This window comes from Pecten maximus, chromosome 11, assembly GCF_902652985.1.
Source record: "Pecten maximus chromosome 11, xPecMax1.1, whole genome shotgun sequence".
NCBI classification, from domain to species: Eukaryota; Metazoa; Mollusca; class Bivalvia; order Pectinida; family Pectinidae; genus Pecten; species Pecten maximus.
The window spans coordinates 29,666,175-29,694,063 of NC_047025.1; the positions used below are offsets into that span (position 1 = coordinate 29,666,175).

At 37.8% G+C, this 27,889-nt stretch overlaps 1 protein-coding gene across 1 annotated transcript in view; it reads left to right on the forward strand.

The window, feature by feature from the left end:
- Positions 1-27,889, forward strand: part of LOC117337627 (puratrophin-1-like) — a 131,444-nt gene that overhangs the window by 25,493 nt on the left and 78,062 nt on the right. The window contains exon 3 of the mRNA XM_033898703.1: positions 17,799-18,291. Coding sequence (XP_033754594.1) covers positions 17,799-18,291 — 493 coding nt within the window. The remainder of the gene's footprint in view (positions 1-17,798; positions 18,292-27,889) is intronic.

The window sequence follows — 27,889 nt, forward strand, 5'->3', positions numbered from 1 at the left end:
ACAGTACTATTTATTTACCTGTGTTATTTTTACCTGTCACCGATGTATCCCTACATGATCCTACCTTTGTTCTACGTACTTGATCCTACCTGTGTTCTACGTACCTGATATTTGGAAATTCAAGACATAGGTATTGTATTCGTCTTTTTGTGATCTACAGGGGATGCATTTCATTAGGAATAAAAATTGTATAAATGGTTGTGTATATTTAGCTGGGGAATTCCTTCGTTTGATTTAAGGTTATAAGTTATGGGGTGTAGAGGGAGACATAGTTTATAACATACATGTAGTCCTTGAGAAATGTACCAGTCTTTATGATGAACGACCGAATTTTGAAAACAGATAATAGAAGACTTTGCTAGCTCTTGTTTAGTAAATGGTCTCAAATTACGCTATGGACAGATAAGCCCGTAAAGAAAGTTTAACACCATTGAGAAAAATTTGACAGGCAGCGCTTGATTGTAGCTCGATTGGTACTGTATGAATGTTGGTTGAGTGACAAGTCGCGATGTGGACCATCGTAATCGGATACGGCACCCACTCAGGGTGGCACTTCACGATCGGTCAAGCGTAATCAATGGACCGCTGGTGTTCATGGGTGGTTGGTCAGAAGGCTATATACCTGGTAGTATAGGTAATAGATGTACTGTGTATATTTTGACACACCTGTTTGGATTTTACTCGACCCACAGTGAAATGTTCACCTCTACAATAGGATCATAGGTAAGATGATGTTTTTTATTCAAATTTATATGACAAGGTGTTTATGTCCATAGCATTACCGTATAAATTTAGTATGAAGAGGGAGATTTTATCAGAGGTTTGTACCTGTATATATTTAGTGTTACATACTAGGTTCTACTCCCAGACAGTTATGAGAAATGAAGTAGCATGAAGCTGTTTTTTATAAGGCTATATAATAATTCTAATTCCTGTCTGAATCATATCAGTATCGTATTAATCCACTTTTACCATACAAAATAGTATACAAATTTGTCACTTGTGTGTATGCGTTTGTTCAAATGCATGACTTATAGATCAGGATTCAGACCCTCCATTATCCTTTAGGTGGATTTTGATATTTTGCTACCCCCTCCCATCAATATCTAGATGTACACCCTCCAGACATCTAGGTGAATACCAACACTCTCTTCAAACATTTGGGATACATTTAAGCCCCAAACGTATACAGGAGGATTGTGGCCCTCCCAGACATAGATGGATCCTCAAACCTCTCGACATCAGAGTGGATTTAGTCCCTCTACATTTAGGTGGATTCGAAACCCTTCGACATCTAAAAAATTCCCTAACATTTTGGTAGAGTTGAAGTCTCTAACTTTTCAGTGTAGGTGTTTTGTAACTAGTAGAGCTCTGATTTTTTTCTTCTTGGATGGATCCATCGTATGGACTATGTACATATAGCCTAACATGTGGTGATGAAGTTCAAAACCCAGATTTAATGTTAACATTTATTTAGAAGTACTTTTGAGGGCCATTTGTATCAGTTGACTGTGTTATTTCAGACAATGTACAGTTGTGCGACATAATTGAGTTCACAAATGTTGAATTTTACTATAAATTATTTGTATTTTTAGTACTCAATTTCATTCTTTGAAAAAGATATATCCAGAGTTTCTATCCTTTCATAGATTACAGGTGCATTTGTAGGAAGAAATTGAAATTTACAACAAGCCAAATTTCCCTTGGCACAGCATTCTTACCTTACCAAAGTATTGTTAAAATGACATCACAAAAAATTCATGGTGTAAATAACTTTTGATTTCTCAAATTAATGGCAACGAAAATTAATAAAAATATGAGGAAAAGGAACTTTAAGCCAGTATCTTTTAGCATGCAAAGTTTTGTTAAAATTGTAAAATTAATTGAAAAAAAGTTTATACTGTAAGATTAAGCAGTGGAATTGAGTTGTGTGAACTCACTTTTGGCCAATAATTGTATGTTTCCAAAATAGAAAATATCATAATATAATAGCATTACAAACAATTTTATTTTCTATAATTCCTATAGGGTTAAGTATTGAAGGTCAAATTCCACAGTTAGCCAGGTGCTTGGTATTAAGAATTAACAAAATATAAGCCTGTAGGATCAAAATATTACCAATCTCTAGTTATTCAGATCATTAAAATAAGGATTTATAGACTCCAGACTTGTGTAGATATACTGGTACCTGTATGTGTTCATCTGTACATGGTCTGTGAGAAAGCGGGACTAGACTTGAGGACACAGCTTGTGTTCGCTTTATGGTTTTGTTCTAGGTAAAGGCAACTTGGATTTGATTGACATGAAAATATTAATTTTGAAAAAAAGATAAAATACAGAAAAATTATGAAAAAGTGTATGCTTAATTACATGGCAAAATAGCAGAGAAATGGTTCAGAATGATTTAAAGTTAAAGATCAGGAAAAATATTGAACAATAATTAAACCCTTTGTTCTTTTGTAAACATTTTGAGACAAAGACATGGAGTGTAACAGCTCTATGTTATAACAGTGTGTTACCAGATACACAGTACTAACACATTGGTATTATCCACATTTGATCTTGTGTTACAAGACATCTTGTAATTAAGTTACCTTATTGCATGTGAGCTACTACAGTCCATGGTCTACCTTTCATTTAAACTTCTTCTGAACCATGAGTGTCAGAGTGATCGTATTTAACCCAGAGATTATGCTGGGAATAGGTAGTCTTAAAAGTGTATACACATTATTATTGCATTGAGGCTCCTTCAAAGTTATAAAACTATGAGATTTCAAACACAAAATTTATCTTCTAACAACACATTTTCCAGTTTTTCCCCAAATTAAGGAAGGTCAAAATTTATATCTCAAATACGTAACTTCTTCAAATTACCTTTTTTCTAGTTAATAATGAGGTGTTCAACTTTATGACTGGTTTTATATATCAAGGGAACATTAGCTAGCTAGCTTGTCTGGAGAGATGGCATGACATATTAAGTTCAGGATATTTAACGAGGAATGTCATAATTTCTTAGTGTGTTAGAGACAGAATGAATAATTACAAACTTAAGAATTCAGTGTTCATAGTTAATACAGAACTGTAGCACTTTGTTCCTGTTGACCCATGTTGCAGTTTGTCCACTGGTTAACTATTATCCTTCCTAATATTATTTCAATTGATAGTAGGCTACAATCAGAAAACCTCAAGATATTATGAAACTTTGTATGCATGAGTCCTGTCTACTGTTAGCATGCTTATTCTGACATGCTCAAATTGTAGTGTGTGACTGAGACTGATTTGAAACTTATTATTTAAGTAATAGTGTCCCCAAAATGTTTGCTATAGAAAACAGTATAGAAAGTGTATTCAGCACAGTCATAATTTAGTGTCACCCTGAAAAATACTGAAATAAGATAACCCCTAAAATATGTACATTTGCAATAATTTGTGCATATTGTGTGATATCCACATGTCTGTTACCACAAGGTCAAGGTCATAGTGAAGGGTCAAAGTTAAGCTCTTATCAGGGCAGTAACTAAAACGAAAATTTTGTTTTGAATCTTAATACTGAAGTTATCATGTCTAAACTGATTTTGTAAACACTGAGGACTTATAATGTTTGACTGTAAGGCCTGTAGGTCCTTGTAAGGTCTGTAGGTCCTTGTAAGGTCTGTAGGTCTGTGTAAGATCTGTAGGTCCTTGTAAGGTCTGTACGTCCTTGTAAGGTCTGTAGGTCTGTGTAAGATCTGTAGGTCCTTGTAAGGTCTGTAGGTCATTGTAATGTCTGTAGGTCCTTGTAAGGTCTGTAAGTCCTTGTAAGGTCTGTAGGTCTGTGTAAGGTCTGTAGGTCCTTGTAAGGTCTTTAAGTCCTTGTAAGGTCTGTAGGTCCTTGTAAGGTCTGTAGGTCCTTGTAAGGTCTGTAGGTCATTGTAAGGTCTGTAGGTCCTTGTAAGGTCTGTAGGTCCTTGTAATGTCTGTTGGTCCTTGTAAGGTCTGTAGGTCATTGTAAGGTCTGTAGGTCATTGTAAGGTCTGTAGGTCCTTGTAAGGTCTGTAGGTCATTGTAAGGTCTGTAGGTCATTGTAAGGTCTTTAAGTCCTTGTAAGGTCTGTAGGTCATTGTAATGTCTGTAAGTCCTTGTAAGGTCTGTAGGTCCTTGTAAGGTCTGTAGGTCATTGTAAGATCTATAAGTCCTTGTAATGTCTGTAGGTCCTTGTAAGGTCTGTAGGTCTGTGTAAGGTCTGAAGGTCCTTGTAATGTCTGTAGGTCATTGTAAGGTCTGTAGGTCATTGTAAGGTCTGTAGTTCCTTGTAAGGTCTGTAGGTCATTGTATGGTCTGTAGGTCATTGTAATGTCTGTAGGTCATTGTAAGGTCTGTAAGTCCTTGTAAGGTCTGTAGTTCCTTGTAAGGTCTGTAAGTCCTTGTAAGGTCTGTAAGTCCTTGTAAGGTCTGTAGGTCCTTGTAAGGTCTGTAGTTCCTTGTAAGGTCTGTAGGTCTGTAGGTCCTTGTAATGTCTGTAGTTCCTTGTAAGGTCTATAAGGTCCTTGTAAGGTCTGTAGGTCTGTAGGTAAGGTCTGTAGGTCCTTGTAAGGTCTGTAGTTTCTTGTAAGGTCTGTAAGTCCTTGTAAGGTCTGTAGGTCCTTGTAAGGTCTGTAGGTCCTTGTAAGGTCTGTAAGTCCTTGTAAGGTCTTTAAGTCCTTGTAATGTCTGTAGTTCCATGTAAGGTCTGTAAGTCCTTGTAAGGTCTGTAAGTCCTTGTAATGTCTGTAGGTCCTTGTAAGGTCTGTAGTTCCTTGTAAGGTCTGTAGTTCCTTGTAAGGTCTGTAGGTCCTTGTAAGGTCTGTAGGTCTGTAGGTCCTTGTAATGTCTGTAGTTCCTTGTAAGGTCTATAAGTCCTTGTAAGGTCTGTAGGTCTGTAGGTAAGGTCTGTAGGTCCTTGTAAGGTCTGTAGTTCCTTGTAAGGTCTGTAAGTCCTTGTAAGGTCTGTAGGTCCTTGTAATGTCTGTAGGTCCTTGTAAGGTCTGTAGGTCCTTGTAAGGTCTGTAGTTCCTTGTAAGGTCTGTAGGTCTGTAGGTCCTTGTAATGTCTGTAGTTCCTTGTAAGGTCTATAAGTCCTTGTAAGGTCTGTAGGTCTGTAGGTAAGGTCTGTAGGTCCTTGTAAGGTCTGTAGTTTCTTGTAAGGTCTGTAAGTCCTTGTAAGGTCTGTAGGTCCTTGTAAGGTCTGTAAGTCCTTGTAAGGTCTTTAAGTCCTTGTAATGTCTGTAGTTCCATGTAAGGTCTGTAAGTCCTTGTAAGGTCTTTAAGTCCTTGTAATGTCTGTAGGTCCTTGTAAGGTCTGTAGTTCCTTGTAAGGTCTGTAGTTCCTTGTAAGGTCTGTAGGTCCTTGTAAGGTCTGTAGGTCTGTAGGTCCTTGTAATGTCTGTAGTTCCTTGTAAGGTCTATAAGTCCTTGTAAGGTCTTTAAGTCCTTGTAAGGTCTGTAGGTCCTTGTAAGGTCTGTAGTTCCTTGTAAGGTCTGTAAGTCCTTGTAAGGCCTGTAAGTCCTTGTAAGGTCTGTAGGTCCTTGTAATGTCTGTAGGTCCTTGTAAGGTCTGTAAGTCCTTGTAAGGTCTGTAAGTCCTTGTAAGGTCTGTAGGTCCTTGTAAGGTCTGTAGGTCCTTGTAAGGTCTGTAGGTCATTGTAAGGTCTATAAGTCCTTGTAAGGTCTGTAGGTAAGGTCTGTAGGTAAGGTCTGTAGGTCCTTGTAAGGTCTGTAGTTCTGTTTAAGGTCTGTAGGTAAGGTTTGTAGGTCCTTGTAAGGTCTGTAGGTCCTTGTAAGGTCTGTAGGTCCTTGTAAGGTCTGTAGGTAAGGTTTGTAGGTCCTTGTAAGGTCTGTAAGTCCTTGTAAGGTCTGTAGGTCCTTGTAAGGTCTGTAGGTAAGGTTTGTAGGTCCTCGTAAGGTCCATATTTGTAAGGTCCGTCCTTGTAAGGTCCGTCTTTGTAAGCTCCATACGTCAGTGTAAGGTCTGTATGTCCTTGTAAACTGGTCAAATGTGTACCTGCTATAATTGCTTGCCCAAGCTAAAACTTGCTGTTTTAATACTCAAAGCTCTTCTGATAGGTTATAAAATAAATTCTTTATAATGCTACAGTGCCATTCACTTTTGTTATTTAGAGGGAATTAAGAGATTGATTCCATAATTAAGCTCTTTGTGTTAAATCCAATCCTAACTCGGTAATAAGCCAACCCTCTATATAGGATTAACCTTACTGAGCCGGCCCCTGAGTTTGTTATAAAACATTATACAGCATGAGAGGAAGTACATCATTTCAGTTCATTACATGAAAATGTATGTGGCACACTTTTAATAGCATTTATACCCCTTTATGTCAAATACAATATGTAACTCAGTACCTGGACATTTAATGTTTGTGAAGCAGTTGCTTTGTAAGCTTCAGATTACTGAGGTGATCTTCTCGGATATAATTACAGGTGACTCAAACAGAAAAAAGTCTTAAGGAAGGTGACAACAAAAGGCCTTCTCAAGGGTCTAACTAGCTTTTCTTTACTGAGGTCAGAGGTCGTGATACAGATTGGGGTTTCCATGGCTAGTAAGCAGGAACAGACAGCTATTTATCTTGTCGTAGGGGTCAGTCTGACAGGAAGTAGAGTGATTCACGCCCTATACTTGCTCTAGATCCTTGAACACGTAAATGTTTTTTTATCAAAAAGGTCCCATTCTTAAGGAATGTCAAGCACCCTTATTGCTTTGCTTTCTCCCATACATTAGAGTACATCTTTCAACTTTGATTTGGTCAATGTGGAAAAGTAGAATTAACAAATTTTGCCAATTTCTCTTTGATGTTAGTTGGAGCACATAACAACTATACCCTACATATGTGGAGCAACGAAAAATATTTATGAATAAAAATATCGGATAACTTTATCTGTCCACAACTTGTCTTTAAGACCAACAGAGCCTCAGGCGGAGATCTGAGGTGTGTGGTTCGACACTCCCTACCCTTCTTGTTTAGTGTTTCTCGTGAAGCTTAGAAATGGGTTGGTCTGTGGCGCCTTGGTTGTGTCCTTCAGGACCCTATTTGCCATAGATTTCATGCATGTGACGGGCCTACCTTATGTTGTTCAAGGAGGTGGACGCTGTTCATGATTACCCAACAAATAAAGAAACAGATAAAAAGACAAAGTCTTCACAGACAGAATTGACCACCTTGTAACCCTGGATCTATAGCATCTGTTATCATCTGGCAATGTGGTCAAATTAACCAGTCTGTAACCTGGTAGCTTTCTTAATTCTTCTAAACTTACCATTCTATAAAATTTGGTAACCTTCTAAACTGTTGAAACATAACATTGTATAACCTGGTTTCTCATCCGGAACAGTGCAGACCAGTTCTTTATATCCTTCTGTTACAAAAAAAAAAACCTGCAAAAAAACAACAAAGAAACAAAATAAGAGCAGAAAAAAAACCCACCAGAAAAGAAAGCCCCAGTTTGTATTACTGGGATACTAACATACATTCCATCATTCTTTAGTGAAGTATCGCCATGTACAATATTTGATACTGTATAGTTTGTCATATTTACAGAGGGTTTGATTTCACTTTATTCACGTCAATTAAGTATAACATGAACAAAAACACACGAATGTATCAAAGTGTTTACTGAAGGATGTTCATAAGGCGTGGTAGCATGAATTTTAATGCTCACGATCTAGTTGTGATTGTGAAATATTAACCCTGTGAATGTTAACTTGATGTTACTGCTATATACCCGGTAAACCTAAAATATATCCCTCCAATATAAAAAAATTATCACAAACTAGAAACATCAGTCAAGTGAAAATTTAAACAAACATGGTTTTCTTTTCAATAATTAATCATTCTTTTTTACTGACCTTTTATTTTGGAATTTAAATGTTTTGACATTTGATATCAGACAGGGAGGATCCAGTTTTATATAGTCAATAGTTCTGGCTGACATTTATGAACAATACATTTTGTGTTGTTTTAATTTTCTATGTGTATAGTGTTCTTAGTCTTGAATGGCTCTTTTAAAGTATAAGATGGCCTGTTACATGTAATACCGTAATCAAAATAGGTAAGTGGAGACATGAATCTTATTATGATAGAGGTTTACAACTCCTTTTCCACTTTTTTATTACCATAAACACCACAAAACATTGATTTAATTCACTAAAGTATTGCTTTAAAATGATAATAATAATGTGCATTAAGCACATTATGATTTGTTTGCTTGCAAAGCACTGGCATTCAAATAGATCATAAATACCATACAAAAACTGTTCAACACTTATATTTAAATTCCTTTTACTTTTTTTATTTTTTAAATGCTATATTTCATATTTAAAATTCATAATTCCCGCCTTACCGACAGTCAGCAGATTTATTGTCAGTCGTTGGAACAGCCGGAACATGGTCGCATGCTTTTTGGCCAACAAAATAGTACATGTAAATTTTTTTAAAAAACTCAATTTGTTAATCATTTTATTATCAATGTAATGCGCAAATGCCATATTTTTTTATAACAAATAATGTAGACAAAATAATTAGTCGTTAAACTTAATTATCCTGGATATTGTAGTTCTGGTTTGTGTTGTATTAATACGCTGATAAGTGTAGCGCGTGATGGATGGCATTTAAACGTATATCAATGCCAGAGCTCTCAAACAGACTATATAGTGACAGTGCCAGACAAATGTAAATATATGGGTTTGTTTCATTCAAACACACTTGCTAATTTATTCAATGTGATCCTTACCGCACTGATCTGTTGAACCCGTTGTCCTGGGTTCAAGTCGTATCATGATACAAGGTTACATGAAGGGTAATGTAGGGAGAGGTATGGTAATTGGTAACTAGAAATATAATGTTGTATCGTAGGAGTGATTTACACTGATATCTTTTTACTAGTTGAGTCCCAGGTTCAAATCTAAGTCGAGGCCCAATTTCTACTGGCTGTTTGTAGTGTAAACTTTGTATTAGATCTTGACGGAAAATGTCATTGTTATACCAAGCTCAAAATTGTCTTTATCAGATAAAGAAGTAACTTTGAGCGTTTGTTTCTTACATAATATGTAAATAAGACCGACTGGTCAAAGGCTGTGTATGTATGTGTATGTGCATTTCTGTCTCGATTTGCCCGAGAATTAAATGGTACGGTATTGTGTAAGTAAATATCGGGCAGTGACGTGGGGGGAATTACATCATGTACACATTACACGTTAATTTGGAATTAGAAAGCCTCTTGTATTTTGAAGTGTGATGGTGCAGTAATCTATCATCTGTTAATGTATGTTCATTCATCAGGGTTTTGAATGCTACTTTTCCTGGAGGTCTGTGCGAACTTCGAACAATTCACAGATCGGTCTAGTGGAGAGTCTGATCCTCTTAGGGCAGAACCCCATTTTTCAATGAAGAAGACAAAATTTTGCATAAAAGGAACATTTGGACCCAAATGTAACTGAAGACAGAGGGGCAACAGGAAAAAAATCCTTTATTTTTAACAAGATTTTGACCACAAATGGCCGGGATTATCTGATGAAAAGTTTGATCCGCAAGATCTGGACAGAGGGCAGAGACCCAATATGAAAAAATAGAGATCTTGAAAAAAAATTTGTATGGAAAAAGGGTGATATTTCCATACCTGTACCACACAAATCTTTATGGCTGTGATTCACATGTATAGTATATTCACTTCACCTATAGACACAGTAGCTAGAGGCTGATGTTTATCAATCCAATGCATTAATTATTGGGATAGATATTATCGGCTGCTGTGACCTGTTTATCAGAGCTGTGGGGGAAGATGACACCTGTCTGAAAACCTGTATTATATATACATATGTATATAGCAGCTGACCAAGGCTTCTCATGTATGGTCCTCACTACAGACAAAACTGACCGTCAAGGTCTGTACAAGAGTACCTCACTACAGACAAAACTGACTGTCAAGGTCTGTACAAGTTATGTAATAACAATTTCTATTCTGTTGGAATATGGATGTGATCGATGGTCTGTTGTTACTGCGATCTTGGGGATAATATTTCTCATTGTTTATTCAATGGACAGTTGCTATGGAAACTAGTAAAATTGTATATTGTGTTTAACAACTGAACTCTACGATAGTCCAACTTTCTGGAGGAAATCTGTCACAACTAAATGAGGTAAGATGTTCCATTACAATACACCTGTTGTTGGTTCTTCTGATTCAGTGTTTCCATGATTTGATGGTGGGATTTGAACAAGTGGTATGAGAGAGGGGATACAAGTTTATCAGTTTAGGTAATTACATTGACCATCGGTCAGAGATGACAGAATATGACACCTAATATTGATTTTAGGACTTAAGGCTTGGCCAGAACTGACCAACTGTTGACCAGGTCAGAAGTGGCCAGAACAAATACTTGGGTTTTTGAGTCATGTTTGTAAATATACTTTGATCCCCTAGCCAAACACACCCTTTAAAACATGCTGCATAGTGTCTGGATATTCAGCTGATTTTATAGTACTTTTGTGAAAAGACTGACTCAACTAACATTGACATAGCCAGATGGTTTGAAAAGACACCATTCTATAGGTTATAGCTCCTAACTCTGCCTCTTTGTAATCATCAGCCCAAACATCGTCTCTAGTTTATCCATAGAAATCTTCAATCTTTCTGATGTAATCCTTTAATGTTTAATCACATTATGTAAGGAGTTTATGGGATGAAATATGTATTATGATGAACATTTAGAAGTTTTATTATTGGACTGACATATTGGTACATGTGGTAGCTAGGGAACCAGAGGATGCAGCAATGGTAGCCAATGGTAGCAAACTCGCCTTCCAACTATACGGCTGGTTCTCAATTCCTCAATTGGATATTAAAAGTTATAGGGGGTCACCTGACCATTCTATGGGTACTTGGCCAGCAAGGGTATACAATATGTACCTAAGTTGCAATACCTTGCTTCACAATTGTTGTAAAATAAATATAAGTTTATATCTTAAGCTCATCAAAGAAACTTTTAAGTTTAAAGACAATTTTCTGAAATAATTTAGGACAGCTGGTATTGACCACTGAACAGGTACCATATCAGTAACAGTTGAACAGGTACCATAGCAGTAACAGTTGAACAGGTACCATAGCAGTAACAGTTGAACAGGTACCATATCAGTAACAGTTGAACAGGTACCATAGCAGTAACAGTTGAACAGGTACCATATCAGTAACAGTTGAACAGGTACCATAGCAGTAACAGTTGAACAGGTACCATAGCAGTAACAGTTGAACAGGTACCATATCAGTAACAGTTGAACAGGTACCATATCAGTAACAGTTGAACAGGTACCATAGCAGTAACAGTTGAACAGGTACCATAGCAGTAACAGTTGAACAGGTACCATAGCAGTAACAGTTGAACAGGTACCATAGCAGTAACAGTTGAACAGGTACCATATCAGTAACAGTTGAACAGGTCAGCAGCCTGTATCTGGATCCAGAAATCACCTATAGTGCATTAGTCCACTTGTTATACAAGTGTGCTTTATAGTAGAGCTTAATGTATCCATACTTAGTGTATTTATAGACAATTACAGGTAGGTCATAAACTGACCTACACAAATATTTTATCTGTATAGAAAACACACGTATAGACAGTGTGTACTACACCTGTTAAAGTCTGTATTAGGACTAACTGATCATTTTACCTGTGGAGGGCTGTCAGTGACCGGATTTTAACGAGACTTGTACAGGTATGACAAAACATTCATCAATATTGTACATTTGGTTCTGGTTGTTTATAGTTCCAGGTCCGATCATTTCACCTGTCAGGGTCCTGAGGATAGTTCAGGTTCAATCATTTCACCTGTCAGGGTCCTGAGGATAGTACCAGGTCCAACCATTTCACCTGTCAGGGTCCTGAGGATAGTTCAGGTCTGACCATTTCACCTGTCAGGGTCCTGAGGGTAGTTCAGGTCTGACCATTTCACCTGTCAGGGTCCTGAGGATAGTACCAGGTCCAACCATTTCACCTGTCAGGGTCCTGAGGATAGTTAAGGTCTGACCATTTCACCTGTCAGGGTCCTGAGGGTAGTACCAGGTCTGATCAATTCACCTGTCAGGTTCCTGAGGGTAGTTCAGGTCCAATCATTTCACCTGTCAGGGTCCTGAGGATAGTTCAGGTCTGACCATTTCACCTGTCGGGGTCCTGAGGGTAGTCCAGGTCCAATCATTTCACCTGTCAGGGTCCTGAGGGTAGTTCAGGTCCGATCATTTCACCTGTCAGGGTCCTGAGGATAGTTCAGGTCTGACCATTTCACCTGTCGGGGTCCTGAGGGTAGTTCAGGTCCAATCATTTCACCTGTCAGGGTCCTGAGGGTAGTTCAGGTCTGATCATTTCACCTGTCAGGGTCCTGAGGATAGTTCAGGTCTGACCATTTCACCTGTCAGGGTCCTGAGGGTAGTTCAGGTCAGACCATTTCACCTGTCAGAGTCCTGAGGGTAGTTCATGTCTGATCATTTCACCTGTCAGGGTCCTGAGGGTAGTTCAGGTCTGATCATTTCACCTGTCAGGGTCCTGAGGGTAGTTCAGGTCTGATCATTTCACCTGTCAGGGTCCTGAGGGTAGTTCAGGTCTGATCATTTCACCTGTCAGGGTCCTGAGGATAGTTCAGGTCTGACCATTTCACCTGTCAGGGTCCTGAGGGTAGTTCAGGTCAGACCATTTCACCTGTCAGGGTCCTGAGGGTAGTTCAGGTCAGACCATTTCACCTGTCAGAGTCCTGAGGGTAGTTCAGGTCTGATCATTTCACCTGTCACGGTCCTGAGGGTAGTTCAGGTCTGATCATTTCACCTGTCAGGGTCCTGAGGATAGTTAAGGTCCAATCATTTCACCTGTCAGGGTCCTGAGGGTAGTTCAGATCTGATCATTTCACCTGTCAAGGTCCTGAGGGTAGTTCAGGTCTGATCATTTCACCTGTCGGGGTCCTGAGGGTAGTTCAGGTCTGATCATTTCACCTGTCAGGGTCCTGAGGATAGTTCAGGTCTGACCATTTCACCTGTCAGGGTCCTGAGGGTAGTTCAGGTCAGACCATTTCACCTGTCAGGGTCCTGAGGGTAGTTCAGGTCAGACCATTTCACCTGTCAGAGTCCTGAGGGTAGTTCAGGTCTGATCATTTCACCTGTCAGGGTCCTGAGGGTAGTTCAGGTCTGATCATTTCACCTGTCAGGGTCCTGAGGATAGTTAAGGTCCAATCATTTCACCTGTCAGGGTCCTGAGGGTAGTTCAGATCTGATCATTTCACCTGTCAAGGTCCTGAGGGTAGTTCAGGTCTGATCATTTCACCTGTCGGGGTCCTGAGGGTAGTTCAGGTTCAATCATTTCACCTGTCAGGGTCCTGAGGGTAGTTTCGGTCTGATCATTTCACCTGTCAGGGTCCTGAGGATAGTTCAGGTCTGACCATTTCACCTGTCAGGGTCCTGAGGGTAGTTTCGGTTCAATCATTTCACCTGTCAGGGTCCTGAGGGTAGTTTCGGTCTGATCATTTCACCTGTCAGGGTCCTGAGGGTAGTTCAGGTCTGATCATTTCACCTGTCAGGGTCCTGATGGTAGTTCAGGTCTGATCATTTCACCTGTCAGGGTCCTGAGGATAGTTCAGGTTCAATCATTTCACCTGTCAGGGTCCTGATGGTAGTTCAGGTCTGATCATTTCACCTGTCAGGGTCCTGAGGGTAGTTCAGGTCTGACCATTTCACCTGTCGGGGTCCTGAGGGTGGATCAGGTCCAATCATTTCACCTGTCAGGGTCCTGAGGGTGGATCAGGTCCAATCATTTCACCTGTCAGGGTCCTGAGGGTAGTTCAGGTTCAATCATTTCACCTGTGAGGGTCCTGAGGATAGTTCAGGTCCGATCATTTCACCTGTCGGGGTCCTGAGGATAGTTCAGGTTCAATCATTTCACCTGTCAGGGTCCTGAGGGTAGTTCAGGTCCAATCATTTCACCTGTCAGGGTCCTGAGGGTAGTTCAGGTCTGATCATTTCACCTGTCAGGGTCCTGAGGGTAGTTAAGGTCTGACCATTTCACCTGTCAGGGTCCTGAGGGTAGTACCAGGTCTGATCATTTCACCTGTCAGGGTCCTGAGGGTAGTACCAGGTCTGATCATTTCACCTGTCAGGGTCCAGCTGAGGATAGCAGCTTTCAGGGAACTGCATTCATCTAAAAGCAATAGTATTAAGTATAAGGTATCCCAAAAAAAAACTTACAATGGGGTACCTGGAATCTAAAGCTCAAGAGCTTGTTACACAGATGTTATCATTACATTTTAACAGCGAATGTTTATGTTGTTACAAGAGGCCGGTGGATATACATGTAGATATAGATTTCAAGTCCTGATACGAAATACAGGCATTTTTTGTATAAACATTTTACCTTTTGCTGACAATTCATATCCAATAAGGAACGTTGATTTTGATCAGTGTGAGAAAAGAGTTTTAAAATGGGTTTGATTTAATTGATTTTTCTGTTTTATCTTATCGGTGTTAGTGGGGTATAAGCACAGGACTTGCTGATAGAGAAAAGTAACAATGTATTTTTAATCCCTGGTGAAGACATCAGACAAACTGAGCCAGTATCATCTTACCTGCCCAATGTGACACTTAACATTGACTGCACTCTCCCACCACCTCACACACATCAGGTATAATCATTTTCTTGAGTGGAAAGTTATTTTTTTGGATTGCATTACGAAAATGTAATATATATCATTTATCTTGAAGAAAAACACACTCTTGAGTAAAACTCTCTCAAACAGTACAGACAATTTTTGTACAGATGTCTTACAAACTGTTTGTGATAAATTATGTACATGTATACATACATACAGAAGATTTGATCATTTCAGTTTCTGTACTACACTGCAAAAGATCTTAGGAACCTGTATACTTTTGTTGTTATTTTTGTTGTGGTAGAGCTACACTGCTGTGTGTAGGTGTGTTACTGTAAAGGTATTTAGCTGTAGGTTGGCATACTGCCCTGATATGCAATGCTGGTATGATATCTGATAGTAAAGCTATAATAACAAGCCATTCAATAGATAGTCGTGTCTTCCATGCATACTAATACTTTGATCTCCTGTTTTATCGGACAGACGGAGAAGTATGCTACCTGTAGCCTCCCGGTAACAAGGAGTTACCTGTTTCCTAAATTTAATGAAGATTCTGCAAAAATGGAGTATACCTATCTCTAACACTAATCCTGCATTTAATGGGGATTTTACCTGTAATTAATGAGGATTTTACCTGTAGTTAATGAGGATTTTACCTGTAGTTTATGAGGATTTCCCCTTTCAGTGAATGTTCTAAGTGCATTGAGGATGTTGTTAATGTTCAAACAAACATCGTTCATAATTGACAAATTGTTTCATTCCAGAGTGAAATTCCTTGGATTAATGTAAGTCTGAAAACAGATTTTGCTGAATATCAAAAAACCATAAACTGAGGACAGTTAATGTAGCCATCTATTAATGATACACTGGTCTAGCCGACTATAACGAGGATGTGTCGTTAACGAGGATGTGTCGTAAACGAGGATGCACCTGTGTGATTGTCAAAAACGTACCTGCGTATTTGTACTCACAATTCTATCAGAGATTTTCTTTCTTTTAAGGAAGCTTTAACTGCTGTAGCTAATGTTCCCCAATTCATCAGGTATAACCAAGTTTTTCTGGATGAAAATTGATGACAACAATTATTTCAGGATTGTGGATTATATCATACCAAGGTATGGTAATTGACTGGGAATTGTTTTGGGATTTTCACCTGCTGTAAATTAAAGTAGATGAAGTTTATTACATTTTAAAACTGACTGTAAGGATCTGGTACCTTATTTAAGGCAATGATGATTGGAATACAAAGATGGTTCCATGCAATCTTATCATAATTGTCTACAATAAAGGAACAATGTTTACATGGGTGCAGATAAAGAATAAATTCAAATCGTGAAATGCCATGTCTTGTGTAATGAAATATCATGTAACAGGTCATAGTTGAAACAATGACTTTCCATAAAAACATTTATCTACCAAGGTAAATCTGTTAAGGATGCGTGATTTTGTAACTGATATGCTAGCTATAAGTAACTCTTTCAATATACTGACTCACTGAGGATCTATCATACAATCTATAGTCATCTTCACTGGATCGTTTATAAGACCTTCGTTGATGTTGATCATCCAACACACAAATATTAAGCAAACCTGAGATTTTCTGTTTTTGAAATTGATCATCATGCTTATATACTTTATTCATTTACAACAATTATGAAACAAGTTATATATTACAGTAAAATTTGGATAAGTCAAAGTCGACGGGACCACGCAAAATATTTGACTTTACCGATGGTTGGACCGAACAAGTGCATGATAATAACATGGTCGAAAGTAAACAATTAATAATAGCAAAGAAATTAATTGTACGTGATAACAATTATTCGTTTATGTAATAAACAATATTGTGCACGGTTTTAGATCAAAACAAAATTCATGGGTAAAATATCTTTGCCATACAGACATGCGATTTTCACATGGATTCGTACATATTACAGCATATTCTATGAAAACGATACATACATTATCAGAATATAAATGTATATATTGTACTCACATTATTTCTCTTAAAATCCATTTATACTGTTCTACAATTAAACAATACGAAACAATAAACAGTTCAGGAAAATTTGATCGACTGTACGCGAGCAGATTTTGTATAAAAAGTGAAGGCTGCGGTCAGTGTTTATCGGCTGCACGATTATGCATTGCCACAATGTTTTGTACAGAATAAAAAACATCCCGCATATTATTGGTACTATTTCATCGGTGTACTCAGAATTGAGGCATAGATAAATTAATCAATGACAGACAAGTATTTTACAGTGCATATTTCGGGTGGAAGATATTAAATTTATCGTTTATTTTTTCCTTATATTTTTGGGCGGCCATATGTATCAAAACAGTAAACAGAACACAGTAGGTCATGATGTTATGGTTTGTAGACTTAAACTTGTACATTTTATTCTAAGTTATGTATACTCTAACGTTTTACTTCACCTGTGCACCTGCATGTATAAACAATGGGAGGATGTGCGACCGACAGCCAGAAACTAACAATAGGCTCTGGTAACACTGTTACGGCTGATCGGTCACACTCGGTCAATCAAGCCGATGTCAGCAAATTTAACCTGAGAAAGCATGACACCTTTGATGTTTCGACACAAAAATGGAAATTTTGGTATTGTGTAGAAGGGAGGGACCACAAAATATTTTCGACACAACTGCAGCATTCGATTCAACAGTGTTTGAATCATCCGTATTTAATTTATTAAGATAAAGAATGGAAAAAATCGGGACCAAACGAAACATTTGACTCATCCGATGTATTCGATTCAAGCGTGTTCGACACAAGTGAGTTTTACTGTACCTTAAATATTGATCATGCATGTTGGCACATAAAGAGATGCATAAGGTTTATTTACTGGAGTACGGTACCTGGGGAAAATCTACATCGTTGGGCTGGTGACCACCTTTTCCTGGCCAATCAGGGAATCGAGCCAAGGCCACCATGGTCAAAGGCGATCAGTGTGTTACCACTGTACTAACCCCCGTTATCATATTTTCTAATTGTGATAAGAAAATGAGTACCTGGGTACTGATATAAAAAACCTTCCTAGCGTGTAATATGTACGTTCCTATCAACAAGATGTCACAATAGACAGGTCATCATTATAAGTCTGTTGAATTTTCCATTATTTGTCGTTGTAGAGTGTTCCAGAACCATGCAAGTCTCACTCCAACTGGCCTCTCAGTTACAAAGGAAGTGTTCTTATTCACCTTGGTGACCTTGACCTCCAGGATTTATCCACTGGAGAGTTCTATTTTTATATCGGACATACATTTTCAGGGCAGCTCCACCTTATACTGAAGTATAGATCCAATGTGGGTATACAGGAAGTGGTTGTCCTTGACGACGAGTTACAAGAAATGTTCACAATGGACTGGCTAAAGTTCAAGGTCAAGTCAAATGAAGATCTCAGTCAGCTGTTACAGCAGTGCCTTGTAGGATTTGAGGAGAGCCTGTCCAGGCTAGTGTTGAAGGATGTTTCACCGGATATGTGTTACAAATGTCAACAGAATCGGAGGGACAGCCCTGGGGGCGGGGCATCCACACCCTCCTGGACTAATCACTATGCCAAGCTAAAGGCTCAGCGACACCAGAGTCAAGGTCATCAAAATCAAAATCATTCATCACAGACAGGTGAGTCAAATATTCAGTTTGGCTACAGAACTTTAATGCTTTCACTTTAAAGATACTTTCAGGAATTGAACTATTTATTCTAAGGTTTTGTTGGATACATTCTGTGCAAATGTTCGGGGAGATAATAATGTACTTATCTTGTTTCTGTTCCCTGGGGATTATCTCCCCTTATTGGAGAGTATCCCTGTGGAGTACACCTGTCCCATAACATCAATGATGTAACCTAATATAACATCATTATATACCCCTATATGTAACAGAAAGATTAACTAATAGTATTTATTATCAGATCTCATTTAATTTGCTGTTAATTAAATGCTGGCAGACCAATGATTCATTCTCTGGATAAAGAATCAGACTGTAATATGAGTACTATTTAAAACAAAAGCACTCCTTTAAACTTCACAATTATGCTGGTTACAATTAACTGGTATTACTGCACATGTACACGATGACCTCACTTTATGAATGACATCTGGGCCAAGATTTAAAAGTCAGATAGATTCTGTAATATTTGTCATAGAGAATTTAACTCATCATTTCTTGATAAACCTAGCTCAGGAAGGAAGTCAACATATTATAATTTCTAAAAAAGTTTTGATTTAATCTCTTATTTGATATACAGAGAATATTGAATGGTTTCCCTTTAAATATAACATATATTTCATGAGTATGATTTTATAATACCAATTTTTTTCACAAGTGTGAAGTGTATCATAGGAGTGACATATGTTATGCTCTATTTGATAGGACACACCTCAGTTTTCTATTTATTTGATTTTTTAAAGACAATAAATGAGAAAAAATCCATGTGTCCAAAATGTGCGGGAATCAGTATCATAATATGTGATGTACCTTAAAGATGTTACGCTTCACAACAAGATGGCACCATTTTAAATGGACTTCTCAATGTAATTTCAACAGTTTTCTGTTGTAACCCGATAAGTTTTACTTACAGAGCTGTTGTCCTATGAGTATTTTATCAAAAGTATACTGCAAAAATACATCAAGATATATATAGCCATTCATTCTGCCATCACTTGAATTGGATCTGAACAGAAAAGTTGGCAGTGAATCTGTTTCGATCAAAAACAAAAGTTATATTATTACGGTGATGATATAAAACTTTTCTGTCATGTCTAGATCTGTGATCATATTGATTTTTTTCAATGGTAAAAATGTTATAAATTAATTTGTTTCTTTTAGAGCTATGAAACTTAAACGACAAACATCATTAGAATGACCAATATTTCAGCAATTTACCTAAATATTAAGATAACATATGCAGTACAGCATTTAAAAAAAAATTGTGATAGAAGTAAAATGATATCCTATTCTTGTATGGTGTCTGTTTTGGGGGTTCTGAATTATGGTACTTTTAATTGTGCAGACGTTCAAGTCTCCTAAGGTAATGATACCTTTACTGAACATTAAAAAAGGTGAATTTTGACTGCCCTTATTGAGCAGTAACATCATCAACAGGATTAAATATGTAGGGGTAAATATGATGGTCGGGGTATGTGTGTAGTGGGCATCCATTCTATCATTAATTTGAGGAACTAAAAAATATTAAAGTGTGATAGCAAACATAACATGACTAAATTACTTGATTATCAAAATACTATACTGTGGGTAAAATGAATCATTTTTGACGATACATAAAACTTAGGATGTAGTCGGTGTGTACCTGATGAGACTGGTGTTTGAGGTGAGGTACAGGTGAGATCAGGAGAGGTGAAACACTCACAGGTGTGTCATGTAAAGCCAGTTGTTCAGGTGATGTCCGGACCTCGTTTATGACTTTAACTATACCCTGTACACCGTAATATCAGATATTAAATGTTTATTATTTGTCGCCAGTGATACATTATGTTCATTTAGCTGTCAGCAATGTTTCATATCGAAGTATTCCTAGCTCATGTGGCTTTTTTAGGGGGCAGGGGATTACTGAAGTAAAAAATATTACTGGTCTCATTGGAGAGTTAAATAAGGGATTTTGACCACACATTAAGTGAACTTATTGTTCCTTAACACACACCTTAAAGGAAAGTCAACATGATACAAGTTGTTTCTGGACTGAGGACTTGGAGATATTAAAATATTTGCTGTAGGGCTGGGCATGAGGATGTGTGGTGAGGTTGATTTCAGATTTTGTTGCAGTGAGGAAATTACAACTTTTGGTACAGAGGGGGAAAGTGACAGATTTATCAACTATGTTAGCTCATAATTCCTATTCAGGTTAGGATTAGAACTGGTTAATAAAAACATTACATTGGATTTCGTGTTGTTTTATCAGTGACTGCCAGTGTCAAGTTCGTATAAATTTATACCACAGGAAACGACCTAAATAAACTCGGTTTCTCCGATCTCTGTGCTTTGGTAATTGGAAATAATATGGAATATTTTAAACTTCAAAGCGAACATAAGAATGTCTCTATGATAAACATAAATGATTTTAGATGTAATTGTCGGCGAGTCCTTAGATCGTATGTCAAATTAGGAACACACGGATGAAACAGGGATGTATGACCCCCCGATTTGAGGTGCTACGATTGTACTGTGCCGCGAATAAGAAAATCATTAAGGTTTTGTTATTTTAATACACACATTTTTATACAATTAGTAATAGTAATCTGACAATTTGACATCAGTAAAAGCACAAACAAAAACACCGTTTATTAACAATAATAACGCAAATATTTTCATCCAAAATTGACCCAAGTCTGACTACCATTACGGACCAAATCCAAGATGGCGACGTGCATTTCGGCTTATCGGGTAAGTCGGTTAATCGGGTAAAAAGTCCCCGCAAATAGGCAACCCGATTAAGCGGAATGCACTGTACATACAAGCTGAAATCGAATTTTAAGCCATACTTTGAAGTAATACAGACATTTTATTTTTGAAATGAAAACAATAAGTATTCTACTAAAATAAAAAATATCTTAGCTTGCCATGAGAAAACATTTTTGTAGTGAGTGCTTTATAATGGAGCAGTAGGATTTTAAGATGTTGATTATATTGTGTGAGTAATGTATACTCTTAGAATCAGCTACACAGTAGACCTTGAGAAGTAGATGTTACCCGCTAAGGAATAAGTTCACTTCTAAATTAAAAAGGTGTTAAAGGGGAGATGCTTTATGATTGAAAAATATAAGGAAGAGAAAATGAGGTCAAAAGTAAGATGGTGAGCATTGATGTATAAAGAAATCACCTATCCTTAAGTGACTCCATCTCGGTGTAGCTGATGGCTTAGAATTGATGTGTTGGCTTGTTGATATTGATAATAAAACACTAGATTGCAAGTAAAACTAAAATTGAAATAAATGTTGAGACTAGTTTACATACCAATACAACATTAAATGTTCTTTTTCAACATCAATGTAAATGAAAATCAAATTTATAAACATATTTATTTACATATAAATATATCCTTAATAAGCAAAAATAAGATTGATTGTTATAATTGACTTTCAAGTATAAAATGGAAAAAAAACTGTTCTAATTCACAAATCAAAACTAAAATAAGACCAAATCTTAATAAAATATTTATTTTTAAAATGTTGCTACTTTAGCCCTGATGTGTAGCTGTTAAATATTATACAAGAGATGATTTGGTGACATATAATTTTAGTTTCAGATCAATTGAAATGAGTATGAACCCAGGATGTTATGACTGAAATTTTATTTAATGGAAAATAAAACTAATTAGCCCTCGTTTAAGCACTGCCTGATCTCCTTAAGACTGGAAAGAAGGCGTAGATTTAAAGGGAATGTTATTTGAGATAAAAATTACCACAGATAACATCATTTATAAACACATAATGTCTGCGAATCATTTTGGTTTAGACCAATAAATTACCCAGTAATTTTTGTTAGCTTGGCAGTTTTACACAGCTTACTCTGATAAGGGAGATAACTCATACAATCATGTTGAGTGGAGCGGTCTAGTCAATATGCTGGTGCTCTTATTGAATATACCCTCATCCCACTGTTCTGTCTCAATTTGCCCTTTCTGAATCAGTATATGAATATCTATACATTTGTATTTTGTATGAGGTTAAATTGGGGAAATTACATGGTACAAATAGATACACTGATGTATATACTGTAGGTAAAATGTACTCAACAATATAGTGCATTTTATTTATTTTTTAATGAACATGCGAGGGATTGAAAAAATAGATACACTAATGTAGGTAAAATGTACTCAACAAATATAGTGCATTTTATTTATTTTTTAATGAACATGCAAGGGATTTCCTGGCTCAGGATGAATATCCCAAGGTCTATCAAAATTCATCTTTTAAATCACATCCACCAGAAAAACAACTTTTAAATTGAAGTACATGCAATAAGACTTGAATAAATTACGGCAGAATATTGATGTTTTTGGAGCTGGTTGATGGGATGCTTCTTATAATTGAAGGTTTTATAAAGTTGATAGCATGCGAAGATATTTTTTATATATAGAGTTCTACCCTATCTGTTTACTTCAGTGAAGATTTCAAAATAAAAATTGTGGAATTTACAATATAAAAATGTCAAAAACCTAACAAGTTTTTCATTCAACAGACAATATCACTATAGTGGGTACAGAGATAAACTAAAGTTGTGAAGTCTTGTGGTGTCCCTGTCTGCATGCTTATCTTTGATTATACTTTCTCTATCAGGACAAACTATGATACAATTCTACCCTCTATCATCGAGGTGTGAGATACATCCAGTGCTGCCTTCTATTGTGAGGTGTGAGATACATCCTCTGATACAGTGCTGCCCTCTAGTGTGAGGTGTGAGATACATCCTCTGATACAGTGCTGCCCTCTAGTGTGAGGTGTGAGATACATCCTCTGATACAGTGCTGCCCTCTAGTGTGAGGTGTGAGATACATCCTCTGATACAGTGTTGCCCTCTAGTGTGAGGTGTGAGATACATCCTCTGATACAGTGCTGCCCTCTAGTGTGAGGTGTGAGATACATCCTTTGGTACAGTGTTGCCCTCTAGTGTGAGGTGTGAGATACATCCTTTGGTACAGTGCTGCCCTCTAGTGTGAGATGTGAGAGACATCCTTTGGTACAGTGCTACACCCTTTGGTACAGTGCTGTCCTCAAGTGTAAGGTGTGAGATACATCCTTTGGTACAGTGCTGCCCTCTAGTGTGAGATGTGAAATACACCTTTTGGTACAGTGCTGTCCTCCAGTGTAAGGTGTGAGAGACACCCTTTGGTACAGTGCTGCCCTCTAGTGTGAGGTGTGAGAGACATCCTTTGGTACAGTGCTGTCCTCTAGTGTAAGGTGTGAGAGACATCCTTTGGTACAGTGCTGCCCTCTAGTGTGAGGTGCGAGAGACATCCTTTGGTACAGTGCTGCCTTCTAGTGTGAGGTGTGAGAGACATCCTTTGGTACAGGGCTGCCCTCTAGTGTAAGGTGTGAGAGACACCCTTTGGTACAGTGCTGCCCTCTAGTGTGAGGTGTGAGAGACATCCTTTGGTACAGTGCTGCCCTCTAGTGTGAGGTGTGAGAGACATCCTTTGGTACAGTGCTGCCCTCTAGTGTGAGGTGTGAGAGACATCCTTTGGTACAGTGCTGCCTTCTAGTGTGAGGTGTGAGGGCTAGATTTACATTATGATGTACAATTCAGTGTTCAAAACTGGACTAATTGATTAAATCATTACTTGAGATTAATTATCTCACCTGTAACAAAGTCAGATTTAAATGCCTCTGGATATTTAGTCAGTAAACTGGTCTCTCTTCTCCTTATTCTGTGTGTCAGTGAGAACACTATAGTATAGGGAGTCAGCTGACAACAATCGTATAAAGCTTGGTTAGTCTCTGTTGAAATTATTTTGAGGGATATATTCAAATTAGAGCCATCAAAAGTTAATAAAAGATTCAAAGAACTATTTCAAATATTCTGCTATTTCAACATTTAAAGAACAAGTTTAAAAATAACTTGTTTAGTTAGAAGAGAAATATCTAGGACTATTTGTGGCAATCTGACAATACTGTACTATAGCTGAAATGCAGACCTTTTCAGGGCAGATATGGTTGATGGGTAGATAATAAGGTGGTCAGTCATCCTTTGTCCACTACAGAATGGACAGGTATTATAAATGACCAACTACAGCTTTGTGCTTCTAAACCTAGATTTATTTATATCTCTGGTAAATTAAAGACCAGATATTTCCAGTCCATTGAAAACATTAGCTACTTCAAAGGCTATACCTGTCCCCTGTTTGAAATTGATCAGGTCAGTTTTGGTAGCCTTAGCTTTTTCCCAGGCCCTGTGTTTACTCTGTGATTTTTGATGAGAAATAGAACATATTAGTCACAGATTTATTTTACAGTAAGTGATTGAAGGAGGTTTGGGAATGAGGGAATTACAACATTTCAGAAGATAGCTAGTCATTATCCAACTTGATATATTTTCACTACAACCTCAACTAATACTGAATACATTTGCTGTTGAAATAGAATCTAATGTAACATACAATACCAATAGTGTCTAGATTTCTTCGTTTTTGGAAACACCACAAACTCAGTTCCTTTCTCTAGAAACAGGATATATATCAAATACCTAATATAGAAGCAGATAAAACCAATAGCAACCTGAAATATTCATTTGAAATCTGGGCCTGGCGACTCCCGAAACAGGATAGATAACTCCAGAAACAGGGTAGATATCTCAAGAACCAGGGTAGATATCTCCATAAACAGGGTAGATAACTCCAGAGACAGGGTAGATATATCCAGAGACAGGGTAGATATCTCAAAAACCAGGGTAGATATCTCCATAAACAGGGTAGATAACTCCAGAGACAGGGTAGATATATCAAGAAACAGGGTAGATATCTCCAGAGACAGGGTAGATATCTCCAGAAACAGGGTAGATAACTCCAGAAACAGGATAGATATCTCCAGAAACAGGATAGATATCTCAAGAAACAGGGTAGATATCTCAAGAACCAGGGTAGATAACTCCAGAAACAGAGTAGATATCTCAAGAAACAGGGTAGATATCTCCAGAAACAGGGTAGATATCTCCAGAGACAGGGTAGATATCTCCAGAGACAGGGTAGATATCTCAAGAAAAGGGTAGATAACTCCAGAACCAGGGTAGATATCTCAAGAAACAGGGAAGATATCTCCAGAGACAGGGTAGATATATCAAGAAACAGGGTAGATATCTCCAGAAACAGGGTAGATATCTCCAGAAACAGGGTAGATATCTCCAGAAACAGGATAGATATATCCAGAAACAGGGTAGATATCTCCAGAAACAGGATAGATATATCCAGAAACAGGATAGATATCTCAAGAAACAGGGTAGATATCTCCAGAAACAGGGTAGATATCTCCAGAAACAGGATAGATATATCCAGAAACAGGGTAGATATCTCCAGAAACAGGATAGATATATCCAGAAACAGGATAGATATCTCAAGAAACAGGGTAGATATCTCCAGAAACAGGATAGATACCTCCAGTAACAGGGTAGATATCTCCAGAAACAGGATAGATATATCCAGAAACAGGATAGATATCTCAAGAAACAGGGTAGATATCTCCAGAAACAGGGTAGATATCTCCATAAACAGGGTAGATATCTCCAGAAACAGGATAGATATATCCAGAAACAGGATAGATATCTCAAGAAACATGATAGATAACTCCAGAGACAGGGTAGATATCTCCAGAAACAGGGTACATAACTCCAGAAACAGGGTAGATATCTCCAGAAGCAGGATAGATATCTCAAGAAAAGGGTAGATAACTCCAGAACCAGGGTAGATATCTCAAGAAACAGGGAAGATATCTCCAGAGACAGGGTAGATATCTCAAGAACCAGGGTAGATATCTCAAGAAACAGGGTAGATATCTCAAGAAACAGGGTAGATATCTCAAGAACCAGGGTAGATAACTCCAGAAACAGGGTAGATAACTCCAGAAACAGGGTAGATATCTCCAGAAACAGAGTAGATATCTCAAGAACCAGGGTAGATATCTCCATAAACAAGGTAGATATCTCCAGAAACAGGGTAGATATCTCCAGAAACAGAGTAGATATCTCAAGAACCAGGGTAGATATCTCCATAAACAGGGTAGAGAGCTCCAGAAACAGGGTAGATAACTCCAGAAACAGGGTAGATATCTCAAGAAACATGGTAGATATCTCCAGAAACATGATAGATAACTCCAGAGACAGGGTAGATATCTCCAGAAACAGGGTAGATATATCCAGAAACAGGATAGATAACTCCAGAGACAGGGTAGATATCTCAAGAAACAGGGTAGAGAGCTCCAGGAACAGGGTAGATAACTCCAGAAACAGGATAGATAACTCCAGAGACAGGGTAGATATCTCCAGAAACAGGGTAGATAACTCCAGAAACAGGGTAGATATCTCCAGAAACAGGGTAGATAACTCCAGAGACAGGGTAGATATCTCCAGAAACAGGGTAGATAACTCCAGAGACAGGGTAGATATCTCCAGAAACAGGGTAGATAACTCCAGAGACAGGGTAGATATCTCCAGAAACAGGATAGATAACTCCAGAGACAGGGTAGATATCTCCAGAAACAGGGTAGATATCTCCATAAACAGGGTAGATATCTCCAGAAACAGGATAGATAACTCCAGAAACAGGGTAGATATCTCCAGAAACAGGGTAGATATCTCCAGAAACAGGGTACATAACTCCAGAGACAGGGTAGATATCTCAAGAAACAGGGTAGATATCTCCATAAACAGGGTAGATATCTCCAGAAACAGGGTAGATATATCTAGAAACAGGGTAGATATCTCCAGAGACAGGGTAGGTAACTCCATAAACAAGGTAGATAACTTCAGAAATCAGGTAGATGTCTCCAGAAGCATGGTATGCAGATCACTCTAGAATCAGGAAGGACCATTTCGTCCTTGGTAGGTATAGGATGGTCAATATCTCCAGTTGCCCCAGCTGGTGACTAATTTACACATACATAAAATATTCTTAAATGAGTTTTAATTCGTGAGATTAATTAATAAAAAAAAATCAGATACCTAGGGTTTTCAGGAAGTGGAAATATGATGTTAAACAAAAAAACTTGGTTCACCGAGTTGCAGAAACTAAACTCGCTAGACCGCGGAATTACTACCAAATAATTGGTTACAGAAATTTTTATTTCAGGTATTTCACTCTTGGCACTATTATACAGCAATAAAATCAATTGAATGTCACCTGTATTACACAAGGAAATGGAGGGGAAAATTACAACAGTAATATAGTGTAGCACATATACTTATAGGCATTGGACAGGTTTGGTTAGTTCTCCCTCAGGTCATGTAAGGACTGTGCCCAAAATGTTAGATCTATGTCAGCTTTATAGTGTCACATGGAAGGAAAACCATGGACACCCTGGTACAATTCACATCTAGATACCTACTATCTGGTTACCCTAATATCTGGACACTTAAGTATCTGGACACCCTAGTATCTGGACAACTAGCATCTGAACACCTACAATCTGGATACCCAAGTATCTGGAAAATTTGCCTCTGGACACCTTTTATCTGGACATCCTAGTATATGGTTGACTAGCATCTTGATACCTTCTAT